The sequence below is a fragment of the Solanum lycopersicum genome, chromosome 2, assembly GCF_036512215.1.
Source record: "Solanum lycopersicum chromosome 2, SLM_r2.1".
In the NCBI taxonomy this organism is placed as follows: Eukaryota; Viridiplantae; Streptophyta; class Magnoliopsida; order Solanales; family Solanaceae; genus Solanum; species Solanum lycopersicum.
Genome location: NC_090801.1, coordinates 30,521,158 through 30,548,386, shown reverse-complemented (window position 1 = coordinate 30,548,386; position 27,229 = coordinate 30,521,158). Strand labels below are relative to the sequence as shown.

Genomic DNA, 27,229 nt, shown 5'->3' with positions numbered 1-27,229 from the left:
TATAAATTGAAATTCTCAAAATCAAATATAAGTATAGGTAAAATCATATATTTCCTCCTCTTTTAAGGTCTGCTCACTTATTTAATGCTTTGTAAGAAGATGAACACAATTATATCCATTTAAATATCTTACCGTATTTATTAATTATATTCTAACGACCTTTAAATTTTTTCTTCATTTCATCTAGTTATTGAACAATTTATTCCATTTTTATTTTTCATCTCAATTATATATGTATAAAAATAAGCACAAACACAAACACGAACACAAACATGAACACGAAACCAAAAAAAAAAACGGTAGTACCACTGAGATCTAAACAATAACCTTTGATTTGATCAATGAAGACACAAATAACCCAAAGATCCAAGCTAATAACACAACAATTGCTACAGGAACTTCCCATTATACCCTCTCTTCTTTCAGCTATTACCTTTTGCCTCTCCCTTTTGATAATACGTACAATACCATTACTACGGTCGTTTGTCTCTCTCTATATATCATCCACCGCCACACACAAACCCCACTTTTTCCCCCTAAATGCAAAATTCTGATGTAGAGAGCAGCAACTCTGTGTGCAACTCCGTCGATTCCGATGCCTCGCTCTCCCTTGACAGCCCATTCGCCGCCGGCTAAGTCGACGTATCTTTCATCTGAGTTCTAGGGTTTTTCATTCCGTACATCAATTGGGAACACTCTTTTTAATCGAATTCTGAACACAAAGAAAGCATAGTTACAGAAACTTAATATCCTCAAGTATAGATAGGGTGCTCTATTTCCGTCTTTGTTTGTGATCGGAGGTAAACATACGGAAAGGAAACCCTTGTGCGGGAAAGTAGTATATCTAGGGTTTTGATAGAATTAAGGAATGGCTCCAGGTCGTAAACGTGGAGCTAAAGGAGTGAAGTCGATGAGCGAGTTGAGTCTCGGTGATCTGGTCCTTGCTAAGGTTAAAGGCTTCCCTGCTTGGCCTGCTAAGGTAAATAAAACTTCAATGCTGATCAGTTTGTCGTCTCAACCTACTTTGTTATTTGTAGACCTTTTTTGCTGTAATCACAACAAAGTTCATGAACGAGTCTTCAGTTAAATGTAGTGAAGGATGTTTTAATCTGAATGTTTTTAACTTCGAAAGCCCTTAATCTCTCTGTCACTTGTTTTTTGTTTCTTGAGCTTGATGATAATCTCGTCAAATGGTTCTTAAACTGTGTGGAGTGAATCCTGTTGTGAAAAAGTATCAAGTTCCTTTTTATTGATATGTCTCGAGGGTTGAATGATTGTTGTGATATATATGACTTAGCTTTTCAGATTTTATTACGATTTCTCTTGGAAATCAGGTGTGGTTGACTTATGAATTAGGTTTCGTTCTTTCTTTGTTGTAGAGAGGACAGTACGACTGGATATGAGTTCATATATTATGGAGATATATTGGTTTCTCTAAATAATGGATCTTGTTGGCTGTCTATTATGATTCAGTTTATGAAGGTTTTGATGAGATCTATTTGAAACGATGAGGACAAATCAGTAGTATATCTCTATCTTAAATTTTGCTAAAAAGTTTATTGACCTCTTATAATGGGTATTAAATACCCGCGGATGCTTTTCACTTTCTCCTTTGTTCGCGTTGATGTCATTTCCACACGTTTTTACTGCGCCTATCGTTCTTGAGATTTTGTTTCTACTATGAATTTTGTTAGAAAATCACTGTCATGAACTTGCATATCTATCCCTTTTTTTCCACGATATGTTGACTGTTAGTTTATTGGTTCCAGACCTTCTAAATGCAGCATTTGTTTATTTATTGTGCTCATGTTACTTGTTGCTTTTTGTTCCTCCCTCAGTAAGATCTTGGGGTTGTCCTTTTTGGTAGTACAGGACATTCAGAGATTGTTTTGTCAGTTCTGGTTCTGTTGTATCGGTGCTCGTCATCTTGTCACTTGTCGCTTATATTGTGATTTTATTTATGTAATCTTCATTTTTTCCAGATTAGCAAACCAGAAGATTGGGCTCGAGCTCCTGATCCCAAAAAGTATTTTGTCCAGTTCTTCGGTACACAGGAAATGTAAGTGCTTCCTGCATCTGTTTTCCCATGCTTGTTCATGGAGATAAATAGTTTATTGTTGGATTTTATTTTTGCTTTCACGGATCCTTTGTGATCGACTTAATTGAAAGATGAAAAAAGGCATGCTTTGTTACCATCTTCAGGTATATAATAGTCTGCCAACACTTTTTTTGAACTCTGAAGCATCACTCCTTTTTCTCCATTAATAAAAAAAGAATGATGCGTTGCAAATTATGCGGTCTAATTCTGAATAAAAAACTGGGACATCTTTCATGCTACTGCAGATCAAGTTACTTTTGCTACCATTTTTTTTAAATGACCTTCAAATATCACACTCGTTGAGGTATGAAATATGGGGTGTGGTTGAATGCTTATTCAACATGTGCATACATTGTTATAGAGGTTTTGTGTTGGTTAGTTTTGAAAATGCCATAGATTCTTCTCTTAGCAGAACTAGTGAAGTTCAGTTTTGTCTTAGGGTTGCTTAGTCCTTACTTCTGGATTATGAATTATTCATACTCCCTCCAGTTCAAAAAGAATGACCTCCTTTCCTTAATAGTCTCTTTAAAAAAGAAAAACCTCTTTTCTTTTTTTGGTAACATTTTAATTCCAGCTTTCCACGTGGCATATTTAAGACCACATAACTTTAATTTAGGACCACAAGATTCAAAAGTCTTCTTTTTTTCTTAAACTCCGTGCCAAGTTAAACGAGGCCATTCTTTGTGAAACGGAGGGAGTATCATCTTTTTTTCTCTTTCAGTAATCTGATTACATGTTTTTTTTTTCCATATTTGGTAGTAGATCTGGCTGATGCTGATTTAATTTCGATTATCCTGGGTGCTTTATGATCTTTCCATTTATTGCATTCATTTTTAGTAACATATTCAAGTAGCCTAAAGCAAAGTCAAATTGTGGTATTGCTGTAATATTTAAGTCTAGTTGTATCCTTTTTTGGACAGGCAACATCCCTGATTAGTAGGTTTGGATATGATGATTTTGTGTTCATATGGTTATTTAAGGAATAGTTATGTCAATTTGGCAACAAACATGAAGAAGACTACAATTTGAATATCCTTGTCTGGAACACCATATTCTGCCTGAGTCATTCCTTTTCTGAAATTTGTTCATCATTGAAACATGTTTCCTTCCCTTTTTTTTACCCTGTCAACAGAGCATTTGTCGCCCCAGCAGATATTACGGCATTTACCGTCGATGTTAAAAATAAAGTGTCAGCTCGATGTCAGGGTAAAACAGTAAAACATTTTGCCCAAGCAGTGAGGCAAATCTGTGAAGAATTTGAAGGGTTACAGCAGAAAGATTCCAGTGTTTCAGGAGATGAGGCTTATAAAACAGCTCCAGGCTGTGGAATAGCTTCTGTTGAAAGGGTGTCTGCTGCTACTGAGTTGGACCAAATGGACGGGGATAAAAAGTCTAAGCAAGAAACAGATATCACAAGCTTTGTAGAGGGATCTGGGCTAGAGCGCTGCTCGATGATTAAAGATGATACTGCTGATATAGTTTCACATGATTCAGAGGGTAATTTGCCTCCATCAATCTCATCTTTAAAGGTGGTGTCCATTCACAGTGGGATTTCTAATTCAGGAAAGGATTTGGCTTCACTGCCTAATACAGAAAGCACAGGTGAGGAAAACAGCGATCCCATTGAACATGATAAGCAATTGATCCACAAGGAGAACTTGAGAACTGCTGAGAGGAGTCATTTTCCTGATGCAGATTTTCATCCTCCTACATCATCTAATGACGTGAAGCAGCTTGATAGTGGTCGGAAGCAGCTGACAAATGGACACAAAGCAAAGCTGGTAAAGAAGAGAGCTGGGGGTGGACATGAAATTCAAGGAACTAGTGATACTACCAGTGATCCAACTGTTAAAAAAGCAAGTGCCAAAAAATTAGTGCCAGAGGTTAAGTCAGGTACCGATGGTAGGAAAAAGATAAAAAGAGAGAATGATAGAAAACCTGAGACGGTGGATGCTGCTCTTGGCCATATTGAGGAGAAAAAATTTCAGTTGTCTAGCAAGAAATTGAAAGTTGAACCTGGACAGATGTTGCGACGCAATGAAATAGCAGATCATCCTAAGAAGATCAAATGTGCTGATGGGGCAATGGATGCTGTTATGGCGAGCAAAATTTATGATGAGGCTAAAGTGGTGAAATCAGAGGTTAAAAAATCAATACCACTGGGAAAAGCCGAGGATCACACTCCGCTGAAATTGCATGAAGGTGCTATTGGTTCAAATAATTGTGGTGAAGAAGATATTCTCCCACCATCAAAGCGCCATCGACGGGCAATGGAGGCTATGTCTAGTTCCTCTCCTGTTCCTCAACTTCCTACTAAGCGGAGAGCCGTCCGTTTGTGTGTGGATAATGAGAATGAAGAGCCCAAAACTCCAATTCATGGAGGATCTATTAAGAGGGATGCTATTTCTCGCTTCCCCAATTCAGTGAAGAAGCCTGACCTATCTATTGGAACAGCTAGTAATGACCAACCAAGTGCGAAAGTTTCGGGCACGGTTGATGATAGCTCTATCAAGGAGCATGCACCATCTGTCAGACTACACAGAGAACTTTCTGGGCGTGTTCTTCAGAAAAATGTGGAGAAGAAGCGTATACCTACTGATACAAGTTTTTCATGTAGTCCTGGGAAATTTGGAACTCCAAAAACAAGTTCTAGGGAAGGTCAAACTGATACTATATCCCCCAAAAAGTCCCCTGGGTTCACTGGCAAACCAGTCTCAGAGCCACAAAAAGGTGCTAAACTATCTGGTAAACCTCAGAATGATCATAAAAAATGGGTAGCTGAATCTGATACTGGCAATTTTATTGCTGCTGATAACTTAAATCCTCCTCGTGATCAACCTATTAATGAAAGAAGTAAGATATTTTCTACCAATGAAAGGAAAAAAACGACGCCAAAGTCTAGTTCCTCGATGACTGAACCTGCTCATGTGCCTGGTAATCCTGTTGAAAGCATGTCTACACGGTTTGAAAGGTACATTTGATATTTGATTTCTCTTTGAAACTTCTTATTGCCAGTTCCTTCTGATGTGATGTTCCACTTTTGTTGGCAAAAGCAGGCTTGAAGCTTTGAGAGATGAGAAGCTTAATGCTTTGATAGATTCCAAAGTTATAGACCAGGATACGTCCATGAAGCATCTTATAGCAGCTGCCCAGGCTAAAAGGCGGCAAGCTCACTTGCAGAGCATTCATGGTAATACCCTTGCTGCTGTGGCCCCCTATGCTGAACCACAGGGAGGGAGCCCCCATTCAGCTCTTGGTTCTCAACCATTAAGCTCTGGCATGCTGCATCCTGAAATGCAAGTTCTATTTTCTCGCTCATCTCCTTCATCAGAGATTCGGCAGTTCTCATTGCTAAATCCACCTGAGCCTGAAGAAAATGAGGAGAAGAGAGTAATTTCAGGCCTGGGGGCCTCTGGGGGCTCACTCAGTGGTGGCACTGAGGCAGCTGTTGCTCGTGATGCTTTTGAAGGAATGATAGAAACATTATCACGGACCAAAGAGAGTATCGGACGTGCAACCCGTCTAGCAATTGATTGTGCAAAGTATGGCATTGCTAATGAGGTAAGCACCACTTTTCTCCCTTTCGCAACTGATATACTATGTATTAGTAATAAAACTATAAATATATACATGAGACTACGCCCCGTAGATCCATGGAACTTACAGCCTGTGTCTCAGAGCTTACACCTCGCTCAGTACGGTATAAAACGCCTCGCCTCACGCCCCCGCCTTTAAAATATTGATCATGACAAAAAGTTATGTACATGTAATTTCTAAATGTCATTATAGACTACTCATAAAAAGTTCTCTGATATTGCTTATTAAAATTCTCTTTGCATGAGAAAATATCAACCTGGTCTATCAATATTTCTTTATGCAAAGCATTTATCTGTCTGTTCTTCAACTCTTTGCGTGACATTGTGCTGATAAAAGAATCGGGAGTGCTCATGGGTTCATGATATATAATATGTATAAGTTCATTCATGATATGTTTGTGTTCAACTTTTCCATCTGCTTGCTTTCCCCTTTTTAGTTCTTTTATTTGATGGAGTTAATGGGTGCACAGGTGGTGTGTCAAGACATGGTTGGTGTCATTGATTGAGCATTTGCTTCTGTGTGATTGTTTAGAAGTTCTGTTTTGACCTTTCTCATTAATAGGTGTGTCTGCTAAGACCAGACAACGTGTATAGTATTGATGGAAGATATGAGAGTTTATGGCATTTAAATGAAAGTTTTAGGAGAAAATAATTCCCTAACAATTCATCTAATGAAATGAGGTGTCAGTTAGTGATTTGAGGTAAAAGTGCTGGCGTGAGGGTTAAGTGACCAAAATAGTTTAGGTGCTTAGTGGTGAGTCTGATGACCTTATGAAGGTGTAAGAGCTTATGGTCATTTTCTCATTGTCGTTGATTCATGAGGGATGCATTTCTTCTGTTAATTATTCCTTGGCCATTCGGGGCGGGTTTTTAATCTCAAAAAAAAAACAAACAGTCGGGGTGTGTTTTTGTTATTAGATGTCATTCTTGTATAACTGGGAATAATTTTTTAAAAGGGCTTTTTAGAGCTTGGCTTCTTCCGCGAAAATCTTCTTTCTAACCAAAGTTTCAAGAGTTGGATTATAGATAGTGTCGTGAAGCAGGAGAAACAATGCTGTTGTGATTTCCTTTTAAACCTAATAAACTATGGCTTAACTAAGACTTAACAGCAAGAATAACTGAGTTAGAGGCTGGCTTCAGAGGTAAGACAAGCTTTCTTTACTTGAAAATTTTAGTTTGTTTTATTTTATCGTAGAATTTTATGTAATATCAATCTGAATGATTAAAATAACTTTCCAGTTAAAATAAAGGACTTCTCTGCATTGGCTAAAATGGTTAAAGATTGTGGTGATATTTTGTACCTGGTCTTTGTCAAAGGGTAGGGGTGAGCAGCAAGAAAACAACTAGTACAACTGCTTTTGACTTGCCTGCTCCAAGACTTCTCCAGAATCTAACTTGCTATACTTCTCACATTTTAGTCCTTCTTGGAAAGCTAACAAGATTTAGTCGGCAGAGCCATTCTTTTCTTCTATATATTCAGTTTAGTCTAGACAAATGTTTTATCTGAATTTTTTTTTAAAAAATAGGTTGAATTACTTATCTGAGCTTTGAATCTTGCATATTGAGTTAACTGTTGCCATTCTTTTCTTCTATATATTCCAGTCAGTTAGTCTAGACAAATGTTTTATCCGAAGTTCTTTTCTAAATAGGTTTAATTAATTTATTTTTGAATCTTGCATATTAAGTTAAATGTTGGTGTGTGAAATGTGTGCTGTTGAATGAGAAGGTAGGACTTGGGATTTTAACCTGTCTAACTTATAATTATCATGGTAATTCTCTGCATATAGCAACTTTTGTGATGAGTACATTTATTGTCACCTCCTGTAGTTTCTTCTTGAGCATTCAGCCCTCTTTAATGCAGGTCGTTGAACTTCTTACCCGGAAGTTGGAAAATGAAACTAGCTTTCATCGCAGGGTGGACCTGTTTTTTTTGGTGGATTCTATAACTCAGTGCTCTCATAGTCATAAAGGTAAAGATTCTTGTGAAACCATCCTACATTTATGATTCTTAATTTTGTTTTCATCTCTTACTTTCTCGTTGATTTCTTCTGTACCTACCTCCCTTCACTAAGTGACATCTCTGAGTCCATTTCCACGTATAGTTTAGCGGGAGTGCACAGGTTGACAAGATCTTCCCTGATTTTGGTCTCTTCCAAATTTTTTTCTTGTTTCTTGGGTATTTGTTATAGTATGAGGTACCAATACTTTACAATTGCCTTCTCCATAAATTCAGTTGGAGTCCAGGATGAATTTTGGCTAATTTTGTTGCTACATTACATTTTGGCGATTGCACATTGGTTACAATATCACTCCTGCACTGGCAGCTCCTCTCCCACCTTTTCTATCTATCACTAGTAGTAGCGCGGGTGGCCTATCTCACTGAGCTATTGATTCCGAAGCTATTGCCCAGTTCAACCAACACATTATTCCTCTTTTACCAAAGTGTTTTAACTTATTATACACTGACAGGCATTAAAAAATATCTACAGGCTACCTTCCATAAATGTAATCATTTAAGGCTCATATTACTTGCTAGAATAGAGGTCTTATGTTATTCGCAGTGCAGTTTGCAATTTTTTCTGAACTACGAAGATAGAAAACAAGGATCTAAGCCATCTGCTCAAGTATGGAGTCGGTGGGAGTTCGGTTTGTACGTAGAAATTTATTAATCACATATGGTGATTGAAGAAATGGATCTTAATGTATAGCATGAAGAGATTTTCAGATCGTAAGATCATGACTAAATTATTTCACACTTAACTCTGAGAACAAGGGACTGATCCCATACCGTGCTACTGCCTTATTTTCTCCTTGTGTTTTTTCATGCAAAGCTCTTGATCGGTGGATGCTTTCTATGTTAAAATTGAATCAACTAACTGCTTTGTGGATAGAGTTAAAAAGTGTTATGTTGTATTTTCTCAATCCTTTTACTTGCTAAAAATCTGGTAATATTGTGGCATATGGTACTTGAATAAGATTTGATTCTGCCTTGTTACATGTATTTTGTTCAGGCATTGCAGGAGCATCATATATTCCTGCTGTTCAAGCGGCATTACCTCGTCTTTTGGGAGCTGCTGCTCCTCCAGGAGTGGGTGCCCAGGAAAACCGTCGTCAATGTCTCAAGGTGATTGTCCAAACACTAGAACCAGTTGGTCATTTAAAAGCAGCCCTTCATGATGTTGATTGTATCTCCTTTATAGGTTTTGCGATTATGGCTTGAGAGGAAAATATATCCTGATTCTCTTCTTCGCCGTCATATGGATGATATTGGTTCGTCGAATGATGATTCGTCTGGTGGTTTGTCCTTTAGACGACCATCTCGAGCTGAGCGTGCTATTGATGATCCTATAAGAGAGATGGAAGGCATGCTTGTTGATGAGTATGGCAGGTTAGAAACTTACTCCATCCTTGTTCTTGTGAAATACTTTTGTCTATGAATCTTAATAGTGTCGCTATGAAACTTTCAATTCGTTTTCATGTGCGTCTGCGTTATAGTGCCCCTTTGTTATATTGTTTGTTTAAGAAAAAAACAAAGCACTGTAACTTCCTATGCTGTTATCGGTGGTGCTGTGATTCATAATCTGAATTCAGTATAATTATCTGTGTTGATGCTGGTGTGGACTTTAATGTCGGTATTGAATGTGAATCTAGAAATCACTGATGAATTTCAGATGGGGGATGAAGACAATTTCCTACCTCTTTGAAGTGTTCTGTCCCATGTGTAGGACTTTATACTTGTAATTCTCTTCTCCTTGGAATGGTTGGGAACTGGCTCTAAAGCTGAAAACCCATCTTATTAAATGTCAAGTCACAAAGAGATGTGAGCTAGGGGTCACTCTCTTTCAGGATTGTAGACGCAACTATGAAGAAGCATGTGCTTTGGAAGTGAGGTGCAAAGTGCATGCTTAGGCTTTTGCTTTTCATTTCTTGCTTTAATGCCCAGGAACTTTATCGGCCTTTTGCGTTTTCACTTGTAGAGGAATTGTCAAAAAGCTTTGAACCCACCTTTCCCCCTTATTTTCCCCATTTCTGAATGATGTGCTCTCCCAGCTAACTCATGTGGATCATATTCTTCAAACCTTTTCTGAACGGGCTTATTCGAGTACCGTCCTTGAGAGTACATTTGCAGCAAATATTTGGATATGTTAGAATAGCACTGAATATATGTTTGTAGTTGATAAAATAATTTAACTATTTGCTCCATGATCCTCCTTTAATTTGTTCAAGCCTTTCAATTTAATTTTTGATTCATGAAATAGGTATGTGATTCTTGTTTTTCTTTTTTGATAAAAAGGTATCTGATTCTTGTTTCGGATCCCAATTTGAATGGTAGGAGAATGTTTGAGACAGGAATCAGTGTGTGTATCTGTAAGAAGGAATCAGTGTGCATATATTTTCCTCTGTTTTTGGAATTGTTAAGGGGTTTTCTGAAATCTGAATACCCGTTTTTCATCGGGGTTGATATCTCAGAGATGGATCTTTTGAACCTACTCCTTTTTCAAGTGTTTGTTTTTGGATCTGTGCACACCACATGAGTGTTTTGCTCTGTTTCCTGTTGGTGCAGATGCTTATTTCTGTGAGTGGCTCATATTATGAAATGTTATTGACTAGATGCAGGAGTAAGACCTTATTGTTGGGTCTTAAACACCAATTTTAAGAACAGTGTTCAAGATTGTAACCAACTGCAGTTGACGTAGTTTCTTTTGTTCTCTTAGAATTTGTTACTGATATAGAAGATGTCCATGGGAACTTCTTTCCACATTTATAATTTTCTAATAATCTGTGGCATTTTGTTTGTATAGCATTGGTAGCAATGTTTTGCCCTTTTGCTGTCATTGAAGACATAATATTTTTATAGCTGCTGGTTTACTTTAATCTCTGACATATTTTATTCCTACTTGTGTTTTCAGCAATGCTACATTTCAGTTGCCTGGATTTTTATCCTCTCACGTTTTTGATGAGGAGGAAGAAGAAGATGTTCTTCGTAATTTGCAAAATGAAGCTGCTGAGGAATTAGCAATAGAGCATACACCTGCAACAGGTGATAATGCTGAAAGATATATGGTCACTCCTAGTGACAGGCGTCATTGTATCTTGGAGGATGTGGACGGCGAGCTTGAAATGGAAGATGTTTCTGGCCACCCAAAAGATGAAAGACCTTTGTTTGCAGATGATGTGAACCAGTCTGGCTCAGATCGAACCCTGGAATCAGCTTTAGATAATATATCTGATTTGCCGCCTCTACCTATGGGATCCCCACCATTACCTCCTTGTTCTCCTCCACCCACCCCACCTTTGCCTTCCTCTCCCCCTCCATCACCGGCGCCACCTCCACCTCCACCTCCATTATCTCCATTGCCACCTCCACCACCCCCACCACCCCCACTTCCTCCATCACAGCCCCCACTACCTCCATCTCAGCCACATCCGTTCCCTCCACTGCCCGCTGGACCACCTCCTCTCATGTTCCCTCAACCTTCTTTTTCACTCCAACATGAAGTAGGGACACAACACTTACACACTCTCACTCCATCAGTACCATCGTCTTCGCCTGGAGTGGCATATACGCAACCTCCTCTTCCAAATGAAGTTAGTAACATACCCAGTGTAAGGCTTCTTGCTGTGATCTATTTATGTTCTCTCATTATATGGCTCTAAGACTACTATTCTTTCACAGGGTCATCGGCTACCACAGGTAGCTGGAAACATGCCTCATGGTCCTCGTATCAATGCTTCTAATAGGAATGAGGTATTCCCATTGCAACCACCTTCGTTTACACCAGCAGGAGTTAGTAATTTGCGGGAATCTTCTGGATATAGTTCACGACCTTTGGAATATGGTTATAACGATGCATATATAAACCCACCAGTTTCTCAGTCCACGCAGAAATTTCAACCTGGTAATGTGCCTTTTGCCCCAAGGCCCATGCATCTTAACCCTCCACATCAAATCCCCTCCAATAGTTTTTCGTATCCAAGGGCCCCAGTGCAGCAACATCCACAACAAGCATATCCTACACCATGCTCATTACCAGAGCGCCCTGATGGATCGAGGCGTTATATTGGTGATGAACAGTGGAGGGTTCAACCCAATGAGTTCAGTGGTGACCACCAGCGCAGTATGTGGATTGGTGCAGGAAGATCATGCCCTGGTCCAACTATTGCTCAAGAAGGTTTGATTCTTTTGCTATGCTTTTGTTGATTTACATGAGAAACAAAGTGGCAGGAATTTGGATATACTAAATTTCTAAAAAAAATAAAATAAATTTCTTCTAGCTCTTAGTAAATCTCCAATAACTCATAAGTTTTGACAGACCATATTATTCAAATTTTCAAGCCTGCATATGATGCTTATACTGGCCCTCTTTTATATGTATTGTCAAGTGGTAACGTGCATGCAACTGGCACAAGCTCTAAATATCAACTGTTGTTTTTTATCCGTAGAAACAGAAGTCATTCACTTGGCTTACCAAAATCTAGCTGTTGCGTGTCACTGGGTCAGGGCATAGGTTCTGCTTAGATTTATTTGTTTTTGTCAGTGGTACATGTAATAATTGAATAAATTATTGGTGCTTGCTGATTGTTGAAGAGTTATACTATGCACCTGTGACATTTGATTGTGCGCTCTTTGTAGAGAGTCATGTTTTTGTACGGCGTATATGTAGGTTTGTATACATCTTGCATGCGGGAATTCTCCTGTATACTCGGTAAAATATAGTTATTAATAGAAAAAGGGGAAGTGATAATGTATATGGCATTCCACCGCCAGTAAGGTTGGTGATGCAGCTCTTGCGCTTGTTGTGATCAGTAACAACCATAAATGTATTTGGAGAAACAGTATCATGCTAAACTTTATTCTTCGATACTTTCTCAATTTCTTTTGTGGCATGACATTTGAGGTCTCTTTAAATGATTCATATGAAGGTGTGACACTCACATATAGTTTTAGTAGGCGCTCCCTCTTTCCTTCTTTTCTCATTCCAATTTTACTCCGTCTCGTGTTAAGTGATAACGTGATGGCTTCAAGTTGTGGCCGGAAAATAATTTGTTCTTTTTTCACATATGTGGGCCTACAATATATACCTAAGTTCTTATCTAGGTAAAATGTTGAAGTTGTGACATCTGTTAACTAAAAGAAAATGTGGAGCAATCTTGAATTTTGAATCGTCAATCATTGTTTAGTTCTTCAATAGACCACTTTGACAAGTGACTTTCATGGCAGGTTATTTTAGACCACCTGATAGACCACCTGTGAGTAATGTTGGATTCCAGCCTTCTGGGTCAAATGCTTTCCCTACTGGTCCTCCAATTTCAGGTGATATATTGGTGAAGAATTTATAGTTAAATTTGCTTCTTGATTCTTAGTCTCAGCTTTGTGGGAGAAAGAACTGACCGACTAATGTGGTAGGTCATGGAATGCCTTGCCGACCGGACGTAACTGTCCTCAACTGGAGGCCAGCATGAGGGCCATTGACAGTTGGTTTTGATCATCGGTGAGTTAGTGGTTAATCAGGGTTTGTAGTTTGGAAAAGGATTTAGTTGACATATCTGCACATCCGAGCTTTGTGCATGTAGAGTGCTTGGACTCTTAAGAATGGTGTCATTTACTGCACTTCTGTCTTAAATTCTTCTTTCTTGGTGAAGTATGACCTTTATGTTTGTTCTTTTCAGTATCTAATGGTGGCTCAAGTAGGATACAGGACTGACGTCTGGAAAAAAGACAGTCATTAGAGCATTTGCTGTAAAGTTGGGTGACCCTTGGCAGGATTTTGTACTATTGTAATTTTCCTGACAAATGCATTTCACAGACACATACTTAACAAAGTGTAAGCCCTGTTGACCCTTGTAATTATGCTGACTATACTGAGTTGTAGAGTTTGGTGCAGATGAGAAATTTGTATTAGCTGGTCATCTTCCTTCAGTTTTGTTATTAACAAGAAATCATCTTCTTTTTTTTTAAACTGGTAAATCTTGTTGGATTTGGTGATTTCTTTTAGTCTCCAGGTAATGCAAGTAAAATCCTATCATATATCAGCAATGAGTTACTTACTCTATCCGTGTACAATGAGAATCCTTCATAACTTGAAGAATATGTTTACCAATGAGTATTGATATAATTTGCTTCCATACTTCATATATAACTGGAAATTTGGGAGGATGCATAACTGATATAGGCTAGCCAAAATTTTCCCTGTTTCAGATTCTCAATTTTGAGAATTTCCATGTTGGCATTCTTAACCCTTGCTCACATTTCTATTTAATCTTTCTTGTAAATGTTAGCAAGTTAATCAGAGGTTTTTGTTTTACGGTTGAAGGCACATGATGCCTATCAACTGAAAATTTCTAATTGGACATACACATGAGCATTAGGGTCACGGCTCCTGCGGTGCATAGGGTCAGCCCTTCGGGCGTCTTGATACAAACAAAGAGAAGTCAACATTTTTCGCCCCCCTTCAAAGCACCCCCTCATCTCCTGGTTAGGAACATCTGTGCAAATAGGATTGGATACATAGTGCAGATAAGGAAGCAATTCGAATCTTCATTTATCTTTTATTGGTTTTCCTTGGGATTTCCATCTTCTTCTTGGTCTTGATGTTGGAGAATATTTTTGATATCAGTTTTAGAGGGTAACAAGTGAGTGACCTCTCTTTTTTGTTTTGTGATATGAATTTGTTATATAGTGATCTATATCAAGGGCTATTTTGTTGCCTACATATCCATCACAAAACACAAAAAAGAATCGACAATGCTTCAATTACAAACAATTTGGGTTCAACTATATGAATCCTCATTTTTCCCCCATTTAAGCTCAACTCATGCCATCATCAGATCAAATGAAACTGAAAAATAAGTTAATATCTATGTAATAATATTAGTGATTTATATCAGAAGTTCTCTATATTTTAATTGTCGTGCAAGAAAAAAAAAAGGATGGTAAAAGAAACAGCGGAGCTGAAATCTTAACAGGCGCCGTTATTGAAATGCTGTCATGCTACTAGATGCATTTCTTACCCCTCAGTCCCATCCTAAGCTGCCTACTTCTTAGTTTAATCTTAACCTGAACAGTTGTTCCAATTGCATAAATAGCACTTCTTTAGCTTGAAGTGAGTGCAAGTTAGAAATATCTTAGTTCAATTTAATGTGATATCTTTCGACCAACTTTTTGACTTTTCCCAATTTCAAATTATTGTATTAAACTTATCTTCAAAGAAATAAAACATGTATCTACATGAGTCGGTATGATAATTCTGTCAAACATAAGGACAACCGATGACCCTTTTTTCCCCTTTGTGTATGGAGTTAATGTTCTCCCCCCTTAATTTGCATCAATCATTGATTCCTTGGATAAATTAATATTGAATAGGATTCTTTAGAGCTAAAATATTTGATTGGACTTTGGATCTGTTAAAGAAAACTATCACTTGTTCTACAGATGACATTATTTTCGCTGTGAGCTATAAGACAATAAAAATGGTGTACTTTTTATGTATTCAATGAGTAGAAGTTTTTCTCTTCACAAGATGTTCCTTCTGTGGGCACAAAATGCTGTATGACATCTTTGAGGTCTTTAATTTCATCTTAGCCAACAACTGATATAAGACTGTTTTTCTATTTGTTTGGTAAATTTTTTTTATAATTTGGAATTTCATCTGAAGTGGATTTAGATAATATAACCTAATAAATAACACATACCAAAGTTTTGGGACAAAAAGTGGAACACGTGTTATTAGTTTTTTTACATATCAGATTAGGTGGTGATAAGTTACCATAATCTGATTCTCACCATTACCATAATCTGATACTGACCACTACCATAATCTGATTCTCAACATTACCATAATCTGATTCTCAGAAGCTGCTGCTACCACCATGCTGAGTAATAAAATTAATTTAGAAAATATAGCCTTTTAAATAACTTACCAAAGTTTTGGGACAAAACTGGAACATGTGTAATTAGTTCTTGTTACATATCAGATTACGGTGGTGATAAGTTATCTGATTCTCAAGAAGCTGCTGCTACCACGGTACCACCGTATTGAGTAACTAAATTGAACCTTCTGAATGGTTAGTGTATTATCTGAATAATTCTATGTACACTGATTCTCAGAAGCTGCTGTTACACCCATTGTAAGTATTAAAATAAACTGTTCAGAGTTTAGTTCTTACAAACTAATAATCTTTGAAGAATCTGAACATATCTGTTGTCGGTGCTTCAACATCTTATTTCTTACATTTATTGGGACCTGCTTCTCCATTTGCCGACTCTCTTGAACATGATTTTCTTTGACATTCAGATATACTTAATATTGGTTGGGCTTGTTCTTAAACCTGCTGGATAAGACAGAAATTGTGGATTTACCTAACTGTTCTTAATTTTACTGTGTAGTTGATAGACTGCCAAAAATGAAAGGCTTCACTTATACCTAGTGAAGTACAAATCTGGTAGCATTGTTAAAATTTAGAGCTCTGGGCGAACGATTAGGAATAAGTCATGTAATCTTGTGAAATTCAAAGCTAAGAGAAATCATTTCTAGTCCAATTAAATTACTGTTATTTATAGGTATGTACTGGTTAAGTTACTGTTATTCACACAGAAAATTTACTTTTTATGGGTGTAGTCTGGTTAAGTTACTGCTGTTCACATAGAGAATGATGTATAAAATGTTCTTGTTGAAAAACTTTTCCAACTTCCATAGATTCATGCACAAATAGATAACAGTTTTTATTTGGTTTAGCATTACTTTGTTGGTAGTGCCCACCTATGCTGACAATTGCGTAATTCTTCCATGAGAGGCATATCTGTTTTTTGAAATCCTGCAAATTTTGATGGTTAACAGATATTATATGCCTTCATGGCTTGGGATCATTATCATATATTGTTCCACTAATGGTTGGTTACCTGTGAGATTTCTTCAATCACATATTGTGGAAAGTACAAAAGCAAGGAAGCTTTACCAGAATAATGTAATATGGCATCCTAGATTATTGTAGTTTGACATCTCGTGGTTATTGTGGAAAACCAGCAAATATGATTAGGACTATTTATCAGTGGCCGGTTTTACAACAGTGTCTTAGTTGGTTGCCAAATTATGCACAACATCAAACCTCTGGAATACCCCCCCTCCCCCCCCCCCCCCCCCCCCCCCCAAAAAAAAAAAAAAAATACCCACCCAAAAGCAAAGAAGATATATGAACTCTCTGACAGGTGACTTTCACTCTCTGTAATTATCTTTTGTAGGGCTGGTCTAGTGCATCTTGCCATATTTAAACCTGTTTACTTGTCAAAAAGAAACTTTGAGGTCTATGAATGAACTTATCAAAGAGAGGACAAGTCCAGAAAGGAAGGTCTAGGTAAGAGCAGAGAGGATTCAGGACAATAGGAGTAATAGTCAGGTGAAACTGTTTACTTGGTCTTTATCATGAAAGAAGAATATACCTGACTGATATTTTCAAATCTCACTTGGATGTCACTAACTTTGTTTTTTGAGGAGGATTATTATCATACCAACTGCAATTCAAACCCAACTCTAGGGAATCCCCATGGAATAATATCTGGATTCCCAAAATAACTTGAATTTTGATATTGTTTATTACCAGCTTAACACCATCTAAATGCTGCATTAGTTGTGCAGAGATATTTCTTATATGCCAGCCAACTTTTTGTATTAGTTATGTAGAGGTTCTTAATCCATCCCAGTGTTGTGGACGACGAGAGGCGACAAGGGCCTGCCTCGCCACGCGGCGAGGCGAGCGGCGAGGCACTTGCCTTTTTGAATAAAGGCGCCAATTAATAGCAAAAATTAAAAATATTTAATTGCATATCTTATCCAAAATCTTAATCGCAATCACACATATTAGCAAATATTCAATTCAAAAACCAATAGTAGATACTAAAATGTCTAAAACTTTAAAGACCAATCAATTCAAAATACAATAAACCAAAACTTTAAAAGTCTATTCTTCTTCAAAATTATCCAACTCTTGAAGATCAAAATCCTCTACATCATTATATTGCTCTTCATCTTCTTCCTCGTATTCTTTATCAATTAGTGTCCGAGTCCTACTTGAAGATGAACTTGTAGATGTACTTTCTACTCCTTTGCCCTTGTCAAGTACTGTTGATCTTGAAGAAAGTCCCCTAAGATGATAGATACTCTCGTCCGCTCTAATTGCCGTAGCAACACTATCCCAGGTAAGATCATCATCCTCATATACTAGTTCATCATCTTGATCTTCGGGGCATCCAACTAACCATTCATTTGAATCATCTATGTTATCCAAGCGAATTGGATCAATAAGATCACGAGCATCAACGACGTTTCAATGTTCTATTGTACTTAATGTACACTAGATCATTGAGACGCGATAATGTAAGCCTATTCTTCTTTTTGGAATGAATCTGTGCATAAGTTATTGATATTAACTAGTTGATATTGATAATAATATAATATGAAAAATAGGATATAAATTTTTACTTACGTGTTCAAACACACTCCAATTTCGCTCACATCCGGATGAGCTACAAGTTAGGCTTAATACTTTCATGACAAACTTTTGCAAGTTTGGTGTTTCACTACCAAATAGTGACCACCATTCAACTATAATAAAATAAATTTAAAGGTTAGTGACTATAAATAAGTCAAATAATTTAAGTAAGATAATAAAATAAATTTAAAGGTTAGTGACTATAAATAAGTCAAATAATTTAAGTAAGATCTAAATCAACCCACTTACCCGGTGACCTTGTGTCTCTAGCTCTTTTAGCCGGACCACAACCAAATAGTCCATCCGCCATTTTGTATTTAGGAAGCTCAACGACTAGTGCATCTTTGTATTGTTGTATCATGGACCAACTTCTCAACACATGCATAATACTCGGTCCACAAAGTCTGTGATATAGTTCCCTCTTGAGCTTTATAATATAATCTTGGGTTCAAAACATGGCCTGCAGCATGCAAAGGCCGATGGAGTTGTTCTGACCACCTTTCATCAATAATTTGAAACACTTTCTCATATTGCTTCTTAACTCCACGAAAACCATGTGCAATAGCTTCTTTGGCTCTATCCGTTGCTTCATAAATATGACCCATTTGTGGTTTTTTCTCCCCATCGACCAAACGAAGCACTTTTGTCATAGGGCTACAAACTGTAAGTGCCCGAACAACATTATTCCAAAAGTGGACAGAAATAATAAGATTGACAACTTCTTTCCCCAAAGTTTCCTTTGCAAATTTACTTGAATTCCATTCGGTTGAGAGGACTAAAGTTCTCAAGTTTTTTCTTTGTATGTACATAGCTCTCAAAGTTAAGAATGCCGTTGCAAATCTTGTCTTGGCCGGTTTCTTCAAATTTCTTTCCTTGGTGAATTTTCTCATCAAGTTTAACAACAATGGCCTTTGACTAATGTAAGAATGGATTCTGATGGCCTTCTTAAAAATTGTTATAGAAAGATTAGATTATATTAATTAGTAGCTAATGAATTATTGACTATAAAGAAAGTAAAAGGATATGTTGATTACCGAAAGCATATGGCTTAACCTTGAATATGTTACAAGTTGATGCAATGAGCGGCTCATGGAGTCCAATAAATGTGTGGATACACACCCATCATCATACTTCCCGCGTTGACATTCTCACTAGCATTATCGGTGACAATTTGTACAACATTTTCCGGTCCAATTCTTTCGATAGTGCTTTCAAATAACTTGTACATTTTGGTGGAATCGGTAGATTCATTGCTAGCATCAACAGAACCAAGAAATACACTACCGATTGAAGAAATTCACCAAAATATTGATGATCATTTTGCCATTTCGTGCCGTCCATTTATCCATCATAATGGAACATTCGAACTTTGTCCATTGCACTTTATGCTCATCAACAATTTTTTCTACTTTATCCACCTCTTTTTTAAGGTGAGTGACTCTAACTTCATGGAATGTAGGAGGCTTCATTCCGGGGCCATGTTGTCCAACCGCCTCAAAAAATTTATCGAATGATTTGTGATTGACGCAATTAAAAGGGAGCTCGGCATCATACATCCAAATTGCAAAAGCATTTACCGCACGCTCTCTTAGAATTTTCTTTGTTTCATCAATTCCTCCTCCTTTTTCAAAGCCTCCTTTTTGTGTTGATTTTTGTGAAAAATAGAGGTTCAAAGCTCCTTTCATCACACTCCGTGCGGTGGATGAACCTCCACTAGAAGATATCTTTTGAGTTTTGGAGGGAGGCATCATTTCCGCATAATCATCCATTTCATTAAGATCATCAATATCAATATATTCTTCCGGCTGCCTCACTTGAAATTTGGGATTATTAGCGATTTTGTTTTGCATATAAGCCCTTCTTCTCTAATCTCCGACGGACAAGCGACACATTGTTTAACATTCTTGAAACCACCCACTAAATGTTGTTTGTGTCGAGTTATTCCACCATTGAAAGTACTCCCACAAAAGTTACAATTAATCGAATCTTTCGTCGCTCCTTGAGTGCCATAATTCCATCCAATGTCCCTCTTTTTGCTAGCATCCGCCATTGGTTATTAAATTCAATTAATTCACTGTTTAGGAATATTGGAATAAATAATTAGGAAAATGGAAAGATTTTTTTTTAATTGACTGCCTATAATTTTTTTTTAAAAATCACACAAAGCAGTAAGCACTGCTTACACCAAAAAAACAGAACTGAAAAAAAAAATTGAAGAACAAAAAAAAAAATTGAAGAAGAAGAGAGAAAACGACATACCTGGAGTACAGAGAGTCGCGAGGGAACTGGAGAACAGAATCGTGAGGCGACGAGGGAGAACAAAATCACGAGGCGGCGAGGGAGAACTGGAGAGAGTCTCGCGATGGAGAAGCCGACAGCGATGGAGAAGCCGAGAAGAGAACTGGTGAAGAGAGCGAGGGAAAAGAGACATCGATGGAGAAGCCGAGAAGAGAGTTAATAGAGAGAGAGAGTTGCGATGGAGAAAGCAGAAGTTTCAAAAGTACAAAAAAACCCCTAATTTTGACTAATATTGTTATGTCAAATATTTTTAATTAAAAAGGCGGCACATTTTCTGTCGCCATTGTGTCACCACACCTCGCCATTTTGATCTCGCCTCGCCTCGGTAGAGTATGGCGAGGACCCATCGCCTCGCCTCGCCTCTCGCCAAAGGCGAGGAGGTGCTCGCCTTTTGTAACAGTGATCCATCCAACCAAATATTGTCTTAGTCTATGCCAAGATTAATTACCCTAAGGCCTGATCCTTTCATCCAAACAATCACTTAGTGAATTAACAACATTTTTGTTTGGGAATTCTGAAAGCGATGTGCTTTTTAACATTTTCTATATCAAATGTGTAAATGAAGGAAGATGTGCGAGAAGCTAGATGATATGTACCATTTAACATTCAGTTGGCGAGAGAGCTCGTCTCCAATATCTGCATGTGCTCTGTGGAGAATTGAAATTAGTGCTACTAAGGAAGCATGCTAGCATTGCCCTTGTGTAGGCAGATGCAGCACAGCTGGCGGAAGCACATAAAAATTCTAATATGTTGCTTCAGCTTGCATATTTTGTAGCTTATGTTTATTTTCATAGGTAAGATTTGGCATAGAAGTATGTACCATTGTTTGTGGAGGGGCGTAGTGCATGAACAAGTTATTGTTAACTAACTGCAGGATCTTGGCTTTAAAGACCTAATTAAGTGTTTTAGTAGGCATCAATCATCATAAGCTGTTTTTTTGTATCTATAGGTGCCCTCAAGCTTTTGTGCCAGTCTTGTCTAAAGTTATGTGTACATGGCTTTATTAGGGCATGGGACACAGTTTGCCTTGGTAGGAAATGATAACCTTCTTTACTTGTTGCAGAAGAAAATCAGGTGCATAGATGCTTTTTTCCTTTTGAACATTAAGTGCAGAGATGGTATATTGGCATAATTACTCAACTTAAAAAATAATGTGTCTTAGAATGTATGGAATAATGGACTCCAAGCCTAGCTCGAGTGGCAAAAGGTGGAGGATTTGTGGCTTAGGTCGCAAGTTCAAGCCCCGCACCATGCAAAGTGGAGCCCGGTATTCAGGTGGAAAAGGGTAGAGGGGCGCACCCATTCTACACCAAATTTCAAAGGCTGTGATTGATCCAAAGAATGGGTCACAAATGGATTTCTCGGTTAAAAAAAAAGAATGGATGGAATAATGGTTTGGTCTAGTCATCACAAAAGAATGGATGGAATAATGGTTTGGTCTAGTCATCACAGACTGTTTTGTCTGTTAGAATTTCATCTTGCTATATATTTTTTTCAGCAGCCTAATACTTACTGTTGAGAAGATTCTTGAAATATTTTTCATGCGGAGTTTGAATTTGCTCTGACATAAACTTCATACTTGTATGATTCATTATGTGAGATAGGCCCAACCATCCACCTACATCTATTTTTGCAAGTTGGAAATTCGTTAGTATTACATGGTAAAGAATATATATTAGAACTAATGCCATGATATAGGGTGTTTCGAATTATCTCTGTGAGGTTTTTGCTTCTGATTTGTAACATAAAAAGTCCATCTCAGTGTGTATGTCCTCGTCGTGTTGTATATTGGATAATGTCTATGTGTTGCAAAATGATTATTACAGTGTTTAAGAGGGTTTTCATGCTTTCAGATTGAGAACCCAAGTTCTATATAATGTTAGGTTGCAACTTATATTGAAATCGTTCTATGCCTGCAGATAGTATGTATGATCACACTGTAGCTTGAGATTCGTGGTAGTTAGCTTTGAGCCCTGTTAGTAATTTTTTTTTATCTTCTATTCAATATTGGCTCATGGATGGGAGGTGTTATGTTTACAAATTGTAGATTGCTTATTTTGGAAATTGCTTCTACCTTCTCCATCTCTCTATTCTCCTTTCTTCTCCTTTGTTGTGAAAATGGTTGATGGGTTTGAGTTTCAGTTTACTGATCTTTCTTGGCTACAGAATCTCCTCATAAACCTTGTTTATCAACCAAATTTCAAGGTATTGCATTATAAGCCATTTATATTCGAATATGTTTATTTATAATTTCTTGGAGAGGAAATGTTCAACATAAGTCTCACCTTCCCTTCTCGTTACCCATACCATAGCTGGAACTGTGTTTCCGTGTCAGCTTAAAGAACATTATATTTTTGCAAGTAAACTTGTCCTTGTACCTGTTGTAGTTTAACCGATGAAGTTGACTGGCTCCCAGGGCTGTACTTTGCTAGTTGCTTTGGAAGTTCTCAAAGAGGCAACTGCAACTTAATAATAGACTAATTGCAGCACAACTTTAATGAAAGGAATGCTATTAGAGTAACTAGTTATTGCGATTTATTTGTTCTTAGTACAAGTGACTTGAGCATGCTCCTTGGGGAGTTCTAGACGCTTGTGCTTCAATTATTTTCCTGACTTTTCTGATTCTTGTTCCTAATTTTCGCTTTTACCCCCTCTGGGCATTTTGCAACAAGAAGAATATATCTCTTTTTGTGTTCACTAGATGGAGGCCATCTAATTTGAGAGTGATTTTATTAGCAAATGTCAATTGTTTCAGGTATTACGGAAGATAGCTAGCATGCAACATTGTAGCCCTTAATTGGTCAGCAGTACAATAATATCTAATTGTTCCTGGCAGATTGTTCTGCTGCAAAATTCTGAGGTAATTGTGTAGTCAGATCCCTGAACTGTACCAGTACGCCACTGCTTTCCTTTTTGTCTGTTCACCACAAAATGGTGGTCATTTTTTGTGAAAGAACATTTGCAGTTAGTATGTTTTTTTTTTCTTTTAAAAGTAAAGAGTTATGTAAAATTTTCATGTATATCTGTCGTTGGATGGAGTTACAATTTTGGGAAAAAAAGGTAATTGTGTAAATAATTTGAAATATTATATGAGTTAGTTGGATATCTACAATATTCGTCCATTCCATCCTCAAATCTTTGCACGATGCTGTTGATTGACCAATTGACATCTAGCAATCTGCTGGTTTAATAAAGTTATTTTTTTCATGGGACTTTTTCAGCAGTGATTTTGTGTAGTGTATTAATCTTACACACATCTGAGCTTTTCATTAACTGTTACTGTTTATGGACGTTGACTGGTGTACATGTCGAAACCATGATGTTGTATCTGAATGTTTGCATCAAAGTTTTCTTGATATTATAATCATCTGTTTTAGGATGTTATTCATTGAGAGAATGGTAACTTTTGGGTTGTTTGTTGAATTTGGAGTAGTCGGAGTCGCTCTTAGTGCTGTTGAGGTGCCTAAACATTTAATCATAAGCTGACAGTCTGATGATCTGTGCTTATGTTGAAAGACGATAAAACATGGGTTTGACCATTAAAGATGATGACTTGTGATGAAGATGAAGGGCAGGGCCCCAAGAGAGTTGAGAAAGGAGAGAAGTTAAGGTTGGTGTGGATGGTGGGAAAGCAAATTGGAGAGTATTTCATCCGTCTTGACCTACTTAAAAAAATGAAAAGATTTGTTGGTTGTTAAAAGATCAACTTCTTGAGATTTCCAGGAAATTAATCTTTAGGTGGGGCAGAAAAAAGCAAAAATGAAATTGTAGGAAATTATTTTGCTGCATGTGTTTTGAATTTTTGTGATAACATGTGAAGTGGAAGAAGATTGTAGCTGAGGTGAACAATATTCAATGCTTGGACCCAAATTAACAGAAAAGAGTGCTGGAATAAACGTCAAATGTTGGTGCTTCTATAAGTGTCATGCATTCGTCGAGACAAAGTGGTATGGATGTTTTCTACTTATGTTCAAGTTGAAGCAAATAAATTATGGGTATTTTATCTAACAATGATTATGATTGGAATCTGTTTGCTATGATATTTTTAGTTTAAGTAGGTACTATTCATGTTTAGAGATTTTCCTAATTCTGCATATTATCAAAAAAGGAGACGAATATATATTTGTTTATACCCCTATCAATTCAAAGACGCCTTTTCCAATATTTGTACCGTCACTCACAGGCATATCCGATTAATAATATCTGGGTGAAGTTGAAATGTAAAGCATATTTCAAGGTGGTGTTCAAAGGAGTTTTTTTTTTTTTTTTTTTTTTTTGTTTGGACTTGAATCCATCTCAATTGAAATAAATAAATAAATAAATATCTGGACAAGAATTTCGATAAAGAATGCCATTTTGAAATTCATGTACAATTTCAAAAATCGTAGATATGAGGTGGTGCAACCTTTCACATTCTCATTTCAGCATATTCGAGTTGTCTTACTCCGAACTACAAACCTTTGTAGTTTCAATGCATAAGCATCTGCTATACATTAACTTGGATAAATGGAAGCCAAGCTTTGAACTTTTAAATGCAAATTCATTGTAAACAGGGTGAAAAGGAAAAAAAAACTAGTTAAAAGAATTATGTTGTCAACATGTAGGATTCCCTTATTTGTTTGTTTGATTTGAACGGGCTCGTTGAGTTCTTAAGATTCATAATATTTTTTTCATCTTTCATTCAATTTGTAAGTAAGTGTTGATTGTTGCTAAATATTAAGCGTAGTTGTCATGTTTTTTTTCTCAGGTCAGTAAGGAAAGAAAAGAGGAAAGCAACCCTAATTTCAAGAAACTCACTCTTCAGTAGACCATAGAGTGACGAGAGTGCATTCATTTTGTGTTTTGTACTGTTCTTAGGGAAGGAGGTACTCGTTTTTCACTGGTAGTTTATTGTTCATTTTATTAAATGTTTACTTTATTGTTCATTATATTAAATTATTTATACTAATGTCATTTTGGATATTTGAATTTGACTCTCCTGTTCCAATTATTTGTGAAATGATAAATTAGTAATAACGGACAATCAGAGCAAAAGTCCTATTAGTTTATTAAAAAGTGGATAGTTAAAGTCATTTTAAAAAATAAAATAAAATAATTAACCGTAAGAAGGGGATGGAAGGAGTATTACAAATGTGAAATGTTGGTGGAAATTGGAATAAGAAGTTGGCGGAGTGGCGACGTAATACTAGTGAGAAGAACTAATGGAATTTTGTGAACCTTTTAGCCATATTAGTATTATGTACTGCGCAGTGCATGAATAATATTAAAATGTTATTTTTAAGTGTTCTAGAATGTAATATCTTATTTGAGAATGTTAAATAGTATTATCTTAGGAAAAAGGTTCAATTGTCATATTCCTTCTTAGTGAAATATGTACCCACACCTTCTCTTAGTTTCAATAAATCAATGTGAATATGTATAATGATAACAAATTATGTATTTATCAAATAATGTTTCATATTTTGTATTATTTACACTGTTTACCATTCAAATTAATAGATAGTTAATGTTGAGTTTTATGTTCGCAACAAATTTTAAAGTGAAAAAAAATTATAATAAAAAAATATTGAAACATAATTTTATTCATCAAGATTGCAGGTACAATTTTGTTGATGCCTTGATTATTCTCTCATAAGATAGTTCTATTTATTCATTGATTCGAGGGCATTTGTGACATTTTTTAACTTGGGATGATTTGGCCTTTATCTACATGATTTGATGATTGTTAGTGACGTATTTCTCAAACTAAGATGATTTGAACTTGATATACATAATTTGAGGGTAGTTAGTAGCGTATTTCTCAAACTAGGATGATTTGGACTTGATATTCATTATTCGATGGCTGCTAGTGACGTATTTAAGATGTTTAGAACTTGATTGCTGTATGAATATTTGACGAGTTTGTAAATATATGAGATGTCTTTATGAAATTTTTGAGATGTCTTATCAAAGGAATCCTTAATATGGGATACTGAACTAGGGTTTATGAGTGAATATCCACCAAAACTTCTAATTGAAATTGAATACACCTTGTCGAGTTCAGTTCGAATTGAACGTTTTATGAAATCTCACAAAACTTCAATGTCTGCAAACGCTCCATGCTTCAAGGCTTATCAGAGTGTAGACTAGACGGAATTCAAAGATCATTCTTCGGCTTTTGATTTCCAGATTGATTTATGAGAGAGATGAAATGAAAGGCAAATTAGATACCACTGGGCGTGCTAATTTGTTTGTAATAAATTTTAAAGTGACATAAATAAATTACAATCACAAAATAATACGAAAAAAATATAATTTTATTCATCAAGATTGCGGGTATAATTCCGTTGATCTCTTGATTCTTCTCTCATAAGATATTGGCGTAATTCGTGAATTAAAATGATTCAGATTTGATCTGTTTATGAATATTTGGAATTTGTGGAATATTTGAGGTATTCAAAATCTCTATGAAATTTTGAGATGTCTTTTCAAAGAAGTATAGTACACTTTATATGAGTACTGAACTAGGGTCTCCAAATATCTTTTCAAAGAAGTATAATACCTATTAGAGTCTGATAAAATTTTAATGTCTACGTTATATTAGTTTATCACTTTGATGAATATAATTTATCAAGTGCTCTTCTTATTAATATAACACCAATCTAATTATTTAGTTTACTCTTGAATATTTTAACTTAAGATTTTTGTTCTAATTTTCACGCCTTTTCCATTTAATTCTTATGGATTGTAATATGTGTAATATTTATTTATT

At 36.5% G+C, this 27,229-nt stretch overlaps 2 protein-coding genes across 19 annotated transcripts; one reads left to right on the top strand and one right to left on the bottom strand.

Moving 5' to 3' along the window:
- Positions 1–268: 268 nt before the first annotated feature.
- Positions 269–25,446, top strand: LOC101245706 (ENHANCER OF AG-4 protein 2). 18 transcript variants are annotated; one of them, XR_011214451.1, is made up of 15 exons: positions 457–979; positions 1,983–2,059; positions 3,231–5,069; positions 5,155–5,659; positions 7,556–7,664; positions 8,706–8,818; positions 8,895–9,082; positions 10,605–11,301; positions 11,372–11,867; positions 12,917–13,009; positions 13,103–13,187; positions 13,366–13,520; positions 23,234–23,338; positions 24,299–24,425; positions 25,226–25,446. XR_011214451.1 is itself a non-coding variant. In XM_069293242.1 (12 exons), the coding sequence occupies exons 1-11, from the start codon at positions 869–871 to the stop codon at positions 13,156–13,158; spliced, it is 4,266 nt and encodes a 1,421-aa protein (XP_069149343.1). In that variant the 5' UTR covers positions 457–868; the 3' UTR covers positions 13,159–13,187; positions 13,366–13,681. The 18 variants fall into 18 exon arrangements, 5 of the variants coding, with proteins under 5 accessions (XP_069149343.1, XP_069149341.1, XP_069149342.1 ...); XR_011214447.1 differs by having other exon boundaries at positions 5,152–5,659; XR_011214458.1 differs by having other exon boundaries at positions 458–979; positions 3,019–5,069.
- Positions 18,507–20,030, bottom strand: LOC138341978 (uncharacterized). The gene is made up of 3 exons (XM_069294164.1): positions 19,549–20,030; positions 19,312–19,460; positions 18,507–18,841 (listed from the first exon to the last, which is right to left on the bottom strand). Exons 1-3 carry the CDS (start codon positions 20,028–20,030, stop codon positions 18,507–18,509), a joined length of 966 nt encoding a protein of 321 aa, XP_069150265.1.
- Positions 25,447–27,229: the final 1,783 nt, after the last annotated feature.

Coding starts and splice junctions, on each gene's coding strand:
- LOC101245706 (XM_026029153.2), top strand. CDS start 869: ATGGCTCCAGGTCGTAAACGTGGAGCTAAAGGAGTGAAGTCGATGAGC. Junction 2,060..3,230: donor TTCTTCGGTACACAGGAAAT/GTAAGTGCTTCC, acceptor CCCTGTCAACAG/AGCATTTGTCGCCCCAGCAG. Junction 5,070..5,151: donor ATGTCTACACGGTTTGAAAG/GTACATTTGATA, acceptor TGTTGGCAAAAG/CAGGCTTGAAGCTTTGAGAG.
- LOC138341978 (XM_069294164.1), bottom strand. CDS start 20,030: ATGCAAAACAAAATCGCTAATAATCCCAAATTTCAAGTGAGGCAGCCG. Junction 19,461..19,548: donor CATAAAGTGCAATGGACAAA/GTTCGAATGTTC, acceptor TTCAATCGGTAG/TGTATTTCTTGGTTCTGTTG. Junction 18,842..19,311: donor TGAGAATGTCAACGCGGGAA/GTATGATGATGG, acceptor GGGCACTTACAG/TTTGTAGCCCTATGACAAAA.